The sequence below is a fragment of the Vanacampus margaritifer genome, chromosome 12 (assembly GCF_051991255.1).
Source record: "Vanacampus margaritifer isolate UIUO_Vmar chromosome 12, RoL_Vmar_1.0, whole genome shotgun sequence".
Lineage (NCBI taxonomy): Eukaryota > Metazoa > Chordata > Actinopteri > Syngnathiformes > Syngnathidae > Vanacampus > Vanacampus margaritifer.
The window spans coordinates 18,398,487-18,409,627 of record NC_135443.1 but is presented as its reverse complement, the minus strand read 5'-3'; the positions used below and the strand labels follow the sequence as shown (position 1 = coordinate 18,409,627).

The following is an 11,141-nucleotide window of genomic DNA, read 5'->3' as shown; positions in this document are numbered from 1 at the left end:
GCTCACCATCAGCTCTCTTGGGCAGCCATATTTGTGTCTCTCCGCAGGCGTTATATGATGTTGTACCAGACTCAATGAGAGGATCCCACAGAGCTGAGGAAAAAGATAAGCAGCCTGCAACTGCATGTGGTGAGCAACTGGAGTAAAGCCTTATCTTTAGTCTCTCTAAAGTATTCAGGAATGTCAAATAGAGTCTTTGTATGCAAGTGTGCATAGGTGAAGACTAGGAAATGTGTCTAACGTCCCTTAATTGTATTATAAGTGTAAAAACAACAACAAAAAACAGCCACTGTACTATATATTCAAACTATACTCAAGGACTAGGTCTGTGAATATAAACATACATTCATTACAAGAATAGAAGTAGAAAAATCCAATTAATTACAGAAAATTCTGAGATTAATCAGTTTTAAAATTATTGTTTGACAGCACTAATAGATAGAAAGATAAACACCGCATTTAGTTCTTTATTACATTTGCATAGAATGGGTACAAAATCATACAAAAAAATCATGCAGCCAAAACCACACATTTCTTTTCAAGACAAGACTTTATTGAACATCTCTTTATATATGCCACATATGTTTCTGTCCAGCATTTTTCTCTCAAAGTCACATTATGAACTTGTGACTGTAAAAACTAAATAAAAAAATGAATGGTGTAACCATCACAATGATATTTGCCTGGCAGGTGAATGTCTGGAGAGGCACGGCGATATTAAGCACCATACATGTTTATTTTTCTTATTGTTGTTGGTAACACACTCAAAATGAAAATAATCAAATAAAATGATATAAAAATGAAAACATATACTGTAGCACACATTGCACATACAGAGAGAATATTAAATGATCCCAGTGCGCTTTTGGAAAGATGCACCGCTCGGCATTTTTCCAACCCAATCTTTACAATTGTACTCTGCAGCACTCTAATGCTACTAATAGGCAAAATTCAAAGCAAGTAAACATAGGAGCTTATATTGTTTTTTTTTGTTTTTTTAACCCTCATAAATTATAGCTGTATTGAGTACAACAATAATATACAAGACACTTGGAGAAAATTTACAGCTAAAATCTGATGTCACTTACGTCTCATTTGTGTCTGCAATGATTTGTCATTTTTGTCTCATCACTTGTGTATCTCCAGTTATATGATTTACACATCCATTGTATCACAGGATTGTCTCTTTGGTTGGAAGTTGGAAGCAGGCAACCGGAAAACGTGTACCAACACTTTTTAAGGCCTATTTGTCATCACACACAAGTTGTGATGTGGCCTGTGTGCATCACGTCTTAATGTATCTGATATACAGTACAGTAGGTCCAAGTCAATACAATCACTGTGCACCTCACAAAAACACACACAAACTGTACATAAAGTCTTTCAGCTGCCTCAGTTTAGGTCCTGGAATAAATGCATTATTTTTTTTTTTTACTACATCAAGTTTGAAGATATCTGGATAAGCAGTGCGTCTATTGTGAACAACGTACAATGAAATCCTCTCTGCAGTCTTTTCCACAGAGACTTGAGCGAGTGCCGCTCGATCTCCGCAGCCGCAGCTTAGCAACGTGTCTGTCAAAGTGAAGGCAGCCTTCAAATACGCACCACAAATCCATTAGTGTGACACGCACACTCACACACGCACACACTTGCGTTGATGATGCCAATGATGCAGAGGAGGAGCCACGGATGATGACATGAGCTTGTTGTACCCAAAAAATGTCTTTAAGGCAAAAGTGGAAAGAAGCAAATTCATTCCTTGAACAAAATAAGATGTGTCACTGCAGAGTTTTTTAAGTGCACTGTATCTTGATTCAATATATAAAAATTAAACCTATGCAATGTAAAAACAACACTCCATTACGTCATGGAGATCATAAGGTTAGGTTATTATTTTCTGCATTTATGTAATAATAAAACCAAAAAAAAACTTTCACTGGTTTACATTCTATATTGAACAATAATCCCCTCTTGGTAATAATCAAAAAGAGAAACTATTGCAGGGCATCATTTGAAGTTAGGTCGAACTAATAAATGGTAAGTGAAAGTCAAATTGTTTTGTTTTTTTACTGAAGTATGCAGGACTATTAGAGGCCATGCTGCAAAGAACTTATGAGAAAAAAATTACAAGAAATACCTTGAAAACAAAAAGTGTGATTATTAAAAATCAATGGATTTTAGGACTTTTTGTCAGAAAATTGTAAAATTTTAATTTACAATTTATCTTCAAAAAATAAATCCCCTTAAATTCACCCAAATAATATATTTTTGCAATATGCTCCCTTGTAAAATGGCAGATCTTTCTCTAGATAAAATATAGACCTTTGGCATGTACGACTTCTCAGAACAAAGTTACATTATTCCGATAAAACTGATATTTTCCTCATATTATTACGGGACCTATTTTCATAAACTGTCATATGTGTGCACGGCATAAAAACTGGCGCATCTTCATCATTGTGCCGAGGCGACTTTAGTTTCCCGTGTTGGGAAATTTGGCAGACTGCGTTACACCTCACTGGGTGTTTGTCAAACCAAAGGTGTTCTCTATTACACGCCCTGGCGCACCTGACAATTTGTAGACAGAACATAGACTAGAAATTAGAGTAGCTAAAAGCAGGTCTAAGTTGTGGCGCAGATGGCGTAACGTGATTTTGGTGTATTAAATGTTTCAGTCCCTCTGAATCAGTGTAGAAATCAATCAATTGAACAAATTTTTATTATCATCAATACATTTAAAAGCATCCCCCTTGACTGTGGCACAACTATGGTTTTTGAGGGTGCTGTGCCGACTCCACAGCGGCCAACTTTAAATCATCCACAAGTAGAAATCTTTTTTTAGTTCCTTTTACTTTGCATCTACACGCCATGTAGACCGCACACCTCTCTCGTGCGCTGAATTTAAAAGGGAATGAGGGGAGCCGATTCCATTGGCTGACAAACAAGTCAGTCAAAATACCAAAAGAGAGAAAACTCCAACTTTGCGCACAGACTTGCACTGGGCATGAAAAGATGGCTTTATCATTATTTCATGACATCATTATTAATTACTTATTACTTTGTTGCTGTAAAATTATTACTCTGTTGTTATAAAATTATTTCTTTGTAGTATTATGACCTTATTACTAATTTACTCAGTTCTTTAAAAAATTGCATCTTTATTCTGTTAAATTATGCTTTCTTTCTCTTGTAAATGTTTAACTTTTGAGAAGCATTCTAACTTTATTCTCATATTTCTACCATTTTATCCATGTAGTTTCTTTTAGCTGACCCAAATAGTCCTTTATACTGCAGGTCTCATAGGCTATAATGTGTAAAATAAGCTCTATCTATTCTCTTTCTTAGCATTTTGTTGTCGTCTAGCTAAATATTAGCCCGCTAACACACTGTAAATGAGTGTGTGACTGCTGTAAAGAAAATGTGGTTAAAAGTTTGTGTTTCATAAATCAATCAAAAGAAGTGATGAGGACATGAAGTAATAGGAGCATGAGAGGGTGGAGTTTACCTCCCTGAGGCACTCCTAGAACAAGCAAATACCATGACATTGATGTCGAGGTTAGCCAGAGTCAAAGAGCGACACTGCGAGCGTTGGTGGCCGACGCCTGCGCCCTCTGCACCACGCCGCGACACTTTTCTCGCCTTTGGAGTTTGTGGTTTTGGAACAAGCCCTCATTGCGTGGAATGCCGTGTGTTCCGTGTGGGAACGTCAATAGTCCTGGAGGCAGACGGAGCTCATGATGTTCAAGCACAATGTCCAGATGTTATAGCGTAGCGTTGGACTTACCGTATCCCTCCACACGTCCGTCTTTGAATTCCCCCTCGAACTTCATGCCGTCAAACCGACTGAAGATGCCTAGGCCCTGGAACTTTCCGTGAGCAAACTCCCCCTCGTACCTGAAAGAGCACCAAAGCAACAAGATTCAAGATGAAAAGATCACTGGTAGTCTGAATGAGGACAAAGCGCCTTCCTCTTGCCTGCGCACCTTGATCCATCTGTAAAGAGCAGGACTCCGGCACCATGGAAGAGGCCGTCCTCAAACTGCCCTGAGAAACAGGTTCCATCCTGGAACTTGAGCTGGCCGACGCCATGCCTCCGACCTGGAAAACCAGCAGAAGAACAAAAGAAATAAAGAAGTTACCATGCGTCTTAATAACATGAACGTGGCATGTATTCATCTAAATAACTCAATTATAAAGAATTATAGACTTAATTTTACAGCACACACGCACCTGGTGATCTGACTTGCACAGTGATCCAGTTCTCATCTCGCCTCACATAGACCTAGGCCAATGGCGTGGCCAGCTTCCGTTAGATTGACAAACAGTTATTTGGATCTTGCCAATGAGTTGCTTACAAATGGGTTTGCCGATGAGTAATTGAATTTTGCCTGACTGTTTTCAAAAGTGGGGCTGAAAAGCAGAACTGCTTGCTCACACACACACATAAACAAATAACTAAATATTTACTTGGTTGTTTAATTCCACACTATGAATATACAATTCATTACAAAGCCAATTTCCCATTATATGTAAACGGATGGTTTAAGAGTAATTTATACAGACGAGCGACCCCCCCCAAAAATGAAGGCTTTTCCGATCAGTATTGCTAGTGTCTGTCACGTGAATCACTGTAAACTTCCCTCTGCACCTCCCCACTGTCAGATAAAGGTTTAGCAGTGAATTAGGAGTCCCATCTGCCTCCTGTGTGACGGGAATTAACTGTACTCTAATCCAGCTGATATTTAGCAGGGATTTCTGCTTTAGGAATCAGCCGAGGAATGCTCTTGCTTTTCCATGATACCCCACAGTGTCTAAAACAAGACTTCACGAAGAATTCATGATTCTGCTTCAAGGTAAAATCTGCACTAATTGACTCAATAGGTTCACAATAGACTAAGATTTAAATGTGCTCCAAAATGTAACTGTGATGAGGACACTACCCAAGACACAATTCAGTAATTTACAGTAAAATACTGTGAAATAAAAGCTGAAATTTAGAACTTTTGTCTGATATTCATCTTATGATCTAAAACCCAAATGTCTTCAGTATACAATTAGAACAAAGGAGCGTTCCAATGCTTTTGGAGGGGGACTGTAGATGCTAATTGTTAGCCCACATACCTATGGCGTTTTCCTATTGTGTGTACTGTGTAGCATTAAGCTAGAAGAGGCTATGTAGTGTAATTCTAATTAATTTATATTTACTGTAGTTTGACACTAATCTACGGGGTAGCAATAAACATCTTGAAGATTCTTTTCTTACTGTTTACTTATATCTCACATTTAAAAAAAAAAAACATCCATGCTCGGTTCACTGAAGACTCTAATTATCTATAGCTGTGAATGCGAGTGTGAATGATTGTTTGTCTATACGTCTTGTGCAGTTGACTGGCGACATTTCCAGGGTGTACGCTGCCCCTCACATAAACTCAAGAAACAAGTGAGAGAAAGTAGACATTTAAATGAGTGAGGACGTTCACTTGCCTTCTTTCCACTCGCCATGGTACTCCTCTCCAGTGGCGTAGGTGAAGGAGCCTCTGGTCAGAGTCATGTCGCCCCCGCTATCTGACAAACACATCCATGTACTGTACATGAGGTTTACCTTTGACCTCTCACTTGATGGGCACTGCTACAGAGACAAACCACCCTGATGGGATTATCGGTGTCACCGGAGAAAAGGAGAAGCATCTGTTTGGGTCATTTAGTCATACATGTCACCAAGTTGGATGGACACATGAGAACAGAATATTATTATACTGTCATTAAATATTAATTTGTCACTCAAGTGATCATTTTAGTCAAATATACAACATAAATTGAGGTTTTCCAGTGTGTTGACCCAACAGTGGACATTAATTTTGTCAATGTTGTTGGAGCTAGCCTCAGTCTATATTACCACACACACACAAAATACAAATATTGTCATGACAATGTGACCTTTTTTCATTTTAAACCATGTTAGGTGGACACGTGCAAATAAACAGAATATTCTTACAATGAATCAATAATGCTTAAAATAACGCCCAGGGGTTAAATGAAAAAAATAAAAATAAACCACATAAAAATTTTATATTTTGGGAAATTTACACTGTGTTGATTAAGATGCACATTGATGCCATCAATTGTTGGAAATTGCATTGGCGTATATAAAACCACAGGGTATGCATGCCGTTATGATGCCCCACAGAATTGATTTAAATGTTTTTGTTAAAAACATAACAAATGAGAGAATGTGACCATTTCCAAATGCTGCTGCAAACAAGTGTTACAGAATGGCAGCCAGGTATCATTTTACGCGCACGCTCGCTATTATAAAAAGATCGAATAAAAGGCTATTAGTATTGTTGTTATTAAAGGAAAAAATCAAAATAGTGAATGTGTGTGTTTAGATTAAGCGTTCATGCACGGAAATGGATATGCAGTATACCGCTTTTACTATCGAGTCAACTGTCACCTCTAAAGGCACATTTGTGCACTAAAAAGCGAGCAGGTTTAAGCTTATAAATGCTTATTTATTTACCTGTACGCTACGTTTGTTGTCTCAGAAGCATGTAGGCGACGTAGAGCAGCCGAGGGGCGTAAAAAAAATATAACCGGCTGAGGACCGTATGCTACCTTCATGCGGCTCTTGTAAAATGGAGTTTCTCCTTAGAAACATTAAATAAATGTTACAAACACCACGCCTCGAAAATGATGTCTATTTCATTGTAAAATGTATTCAGATTAACTGAAAAGATGTGTAATACTGATGCTATGACATGCTCGTATCTTAGGGCTGGTGTGTTTTTTCCAGTTATAGCTCACAAACGTCCGACAGACGATGGAGGCATCACTACAACAGCACCATGGCGAGCTTGCCCCTGTTACTTTTTCATTGCCTGAGTGTATTTATTTGCTCATTCAAAAAAAGACTGTCTGGTTGGACACGCGGTGGTTCATTACAGCGGCAGAGCAGCAGGCTACACTTCAATGTCCTTCAGGCTACATTTATTATGTATGTCATGTATAAAGATTGGAAAATTTTGAATAAAGTCTGGGTTATATTGGAACCATAAAACAGCATCCAGGAATGTTAATTATTCTAGTAATAGGTAGGGATATTCATGGGGGTGTTGACAAAGATTTGTGGATTATAGAAGAATATATATATAATAGGAGCCCATCTATCATTTGATCTGATTTTAGACGAGGCAGCATGTGCTCTATAGCTGCCTCACAGTTCTGTTCAGTTCAGTTCTCTGTGGAGTTTTCATGTTGTTTGCGTGGATTTTCTCCAGGTACACATTTCAAAAATGTGTTTCTTAGGTTCATCGACGACTAAATCATCCATAGGTGTGTTTGATGATTTGTCTTTGTTAAAAATACATGTATGTGCAAATGACTGATGACCAGTCCAGGGTGTCTGGTTGACCTTTTTCTGATTGGTTGAGGAAAATCACATGGTTCTCCAGCCATATAGAGAGGGAAGTACTTTTTCCCTTTAAGTTGGCACATAAGGTTCATTTCTATATGAAGGCCTACATATAGCAGAAACACAAAACAAATAGGACATACAACCTTAACTGTACTATCATTATATTAATTTAATTCACTTAATTTTAAGCGTAATCCTCTCACTGTTGTGTCTCTTGAATGAGGATGTTGGAGCGTTCAGTCTGCAGTCCATGTCTGTTTCACATCATATTCATCTGCGGGGAGCAATTATTCCAGAGAGCAGCTTGCTTGTGATTAAATCACACTTTATTATGGTTGTCTAATGAGTCTGCGTAAAGATGATAAGGCAGTGATAAACGATCCCACGTGGCTCCATCATGACTATTATGACCTCTCAGCTATCAATAATAAATAATTATATATTTTTCTGAGGCTGTTTGTTGTTGGATGAAACAAATAGTTTGAATTGTTGTCCTGGTTACAAAATAGGTCACTCCACCACAAATAGAAGTGTAATACACATCATACATATTACATAGTTTCTGCCCTATTAGCGGCAGTTCCAATTTCAAGTTTGAATGTTTGTTGTTTACCCCAGCAAATTAAAATAATATGTGTAATATGTACACTAATATTAATGTGTAGGTCAACGTGTACCATACTGTGCTACTTTGGTAATGGTAAACAGTGGAACTGCAATTTGTAGTTTAACCCCAAAATGTTGGAAGTTGACCTGTCAGTGAATGTCGCAAGAGTTCATCTCAGAGAGCTATGAAATTAATAAGTGTAATGATGGCCATTTAATTGTGAATGGAGCTTACTGTGAGGTAGAAAACCTAAAGAGACATGTCTGCTTTTATTTTTCTATAATAGTTTGGATTTGCATTGCATGGCTCAATTGACACGGTTCAGTTTTTGTTTTTTTTGCCCTTGAGTGAAACAATTTTGCTATGCAACATGGCAGCATAAAAACGAAAAAAAAAAAATAATACTTGGATTCAAATATACTCAGATAGGAATCAGGCTTCTAAGATCCATCCATCCATTTTCTTGGCCGCTTTTCCTCACTAGGGTCGCGGGGGTGCTGGAGCCTATCCCAGCTGGCTTCGGGCAGTAGGCGGGGTACACCCTGAACTGGTTGCCAGCCAATCGCAGGGCACACAGAGACGAACAACCACACTCACATTCACACCTAGGGACAATTTGGAGAGTTCAATTAACCTGCCATGCATGTTTTTTTTGGAATGTGGGAGGAAACCGGAGTACCCGGTGAAAACCCACGCAAGCACGGGGAGAACATGCAAACTCCACCCAGGAAGGCCGAAGCTCGGACTCGATCTCACGTCCTCTGCACTGGGAGGCGGACGTGCTAACCAGTCAGCCACCGTGCTGCCCGGCTTCTAAGATAAAAATCCAATATGCAGTACTGTCTATGGTGGCCTATGGTCATACCCCCATTGGTGACATTTACATCCATCCATTCTCTTAACCTGTAACTTCTTTAAAGTATTTGCTGATGGCAGTAAATGGTGCAATCTCCCTGTAGCCCTAGGAGAGAAAAAAGCCGTGCCTGGTATTATTTTTATTAAACCTTAATGTGAAAGAAGCATATTTTAATTGGGTCATTATTTCAATAGCATTTTTTTTTAACTCTACAAGAGTAGTGATATTGTTGCAACTGCATAATGATACTGTGTCTTACAATACTAATATTTATTATACTTTTATATTTTTATTCTCGATATTTAAAAACAGTTCGAGTTTGTTTTGAGAGGAATGTATATGTGTAGCAATTACCTCCCCACAATGCAACGTCGACGCGCGCGTTCACGCGCCCAAAGCTTCCTCTCGGCGTGCGGGTGCCCGCCGCCGGAGAAGAACGACAGAAAATGGCGAGTCAGTGTAAAAGGCAGCAATGCTCCATCGACAGGCGCGGCTTTCGGCAAGAACTTGACTCATGGCGGCACAAACTCATCCACTGTGTAGGTAAGAACCGAGCCAGCGACACTAAATGGGATTTAACAAGCTGAATTCTACGTCTGTTCGAGCAGGTTCGGTGTAAATAATCAACTCACTTCGGGTATCTCGAGCGACTTTTTCTCCCCCCTCAACTGTTTATCCTCATTTGGAGTCGTTGTGTGAATATTACAGCTTATTTCGTTGTTTTGTTTCCTCGCGTTTTTTTTTAGCGTTCGTTAGGGGATTTAAATACTTAGCGAGGGGCCGAGTGGAATTGTAGTTTGTTTAAAGGGCACTGTGATCGCTTAAAGGGAGTGTCACAGGAATTATGGCACCGCGTCGGCCAAAAGGCGCATTCCCGTTTCTTTACATCAAATGCGCGTTCCAGTGTGTTGTTAATAACGACGACACATTGCTATTCGCGTGCTCATTATGCGTTTTAATGTGTCTAAACATCGCGCTTTTAAACGAGCTTTTCCCTCCTGGGTACGCGCATGACCACAATGAGGAAGTGAGTGGGGGAGCTTCCGCTTTGAACCGACCTACTCCAACAAACAACCTTAGAAATATTCGGACTAGATGGACTCTCAGAAGCCTGCAAATGTTTAATAAATTATGCAGTATTTGCATTCATGACGTGTTTCTTTGCTGCACCCATTCAAATTTTGTGCCACTACTTCGTTTATATATGTTTATAAACAAATATAAAGACTAATAAGCAGTGGCGTGCACAGAGATTTTGGGGGGCAATTGGTTCGGGGGGGGGGGGGGGGGTTTGCACTTTTGTGCACAATTAATATACCTTACTGACAATTCCGAGATGATGTCACAAGCCAAGATGGCCGTCAATTTGGTGAACGAAATCTATCTGCTCATTGAAAAGCGTTGGATTTTGGATTGTTGTAATTTGATTTGTGAGGATTATTTTGATTTCAAAATGTGATGGGATGTCATTTGCATGACAGTCACAGGAAAAAGCATTACAATCTGCTGTTTGTTTTCACCGTATAATGGAAGCATTTGCATTGTGTTGCATTGGGGACATATCAGTAATGCCTGGATGTTCGGAAATGTCAATACAAGTTTTCAAATAAACATTACAAACACGTAATAATAATTAATAATACCCCACAGCTAGTTTTAATAACAGCCTATTAGGGCAACATGACTGCAAGACTTGTTGCATAGAAGTAACTTACAGTTATGGTTTGTACTAAATAATAGCTAATAATTTAGCTAATAATAGCTTCATGCCTATTGATTTAGTCCAAACTACTTAAAAAAAGAAAATATTTTTTAATACAATTAACCTTAAGGAGCATATCAATATTAAAATGGGATCTTTAAAAGGTGCTAAACTCTAGTTAACATAACTCCCTCTGGCCTTGACTCTGAGTCTGACCTTTCATCTTCATGTGTCTTTGATTTCATCCAAGAGAGCAGAGAGATGCTTCCCTTGACTGCTTGCTGTAGCTCCTTTTCTTTTCCCCTTTTCAGCCTCTCCTTTCTAGGCATTATGCTACAATTACTAAATAAATAGACCAATTGTAACCAAACAGACCAATGGCTTGAGAATGAATAAGACTGACTGTAGTCATCATTACAAGAAGGCAAAAGGGTATTTTTCACAGGCAATTGACAATTCCAAACATCCAAACATTTCTTATATTTCCACAGTGCAAATGCATTGATCACCAATGACGTCTTGGATTGTTTTTGCCTGTGACTACTAACATAATACAAACCAG

At 38.8% G+C, this 11,141-nt stretch overlaps 2 protein-coding genes across 9 annotated transcripts in view; one reads left to right on the top strand and one right to left on the bottom strand.

Annotated features, from left to right (window-relative positions):
• Nucleotides 1-589: 589 nt before the first annotated feature.
• morn4 (MORN repeat containing 4) lies at nucleotides 590-9,578 on the bottom strand. 5 transcript variants are annotated; one of them, XM_077581415.1, is made up of 5 exons: nucleotides 9,510-9,578; nucleotides 5,485-5,565; nucleotides 3,984-4,098; nucleotides 3,785-3,894; nucleotides 590-3,715 (listed from the first exon to the last, which is right to left on the bottom strand). In XM_077581415.1, the coding sequence occupies exons 2-5, from the start codon at nucleotides 5,549-5,551 to the stop codon at nucleotides 3,567-3,569; spliced, it is 441 nt and encodes a 146-aa protein (XP_077437541.1). In that variant the 5' UTR covers nucleotides 5,552-5,565; nucleotides 9,510-9,578; the 3' UTR covers nucleotides 590-3,566. The 5 variants fall into 5 exon arrangements, with proteins under 5 accessions (XP_077437541.1, XP_077437538.1, XP_077437539.1 ...); XM_077581412.1 differs by lacking the exon at nucleotides 9,510-9,578 and adding an exon at nucleotides 6,521-6,904 and having other exon boundaries at nucleotides 5,485-5,688; XM_077581413.1 differs by lacking the exon at nucleotides 9,510-9,578 and adding an exon at nucleotides 6,521-6,904 and having other exon boundaries at nucleotides 5,485-5,647.
• The window catches only part of LOC144061199 (ligand-dependent corepressor), a 31,069-nt gene continuing 24,624 nt past the window's right edge, over nucleotides 4,697-11,141 (top strand). For 2 of the 4 annotated variants that reach the window (XM_077581407.1, XM_077581410.1), the window contains exon 1: nucleotides 9,261-9,420. In XM_077581407.1, coding sequence (XP_077437533.1) covers nucleotides 9,324-9,420 — 97 coding nt within the window. In that variant the 5' untranslated portion in view covers nucleotides 9,261-9,323. Of the gene's footprint in view, nucleotides 4,854-9,260; nucleotides 9,421-11,141 lie in introns of those variants that run through there. The other 2 variants (XM_077581409.1, XM_077581408.1) reach the window with 2 other exon arrangements.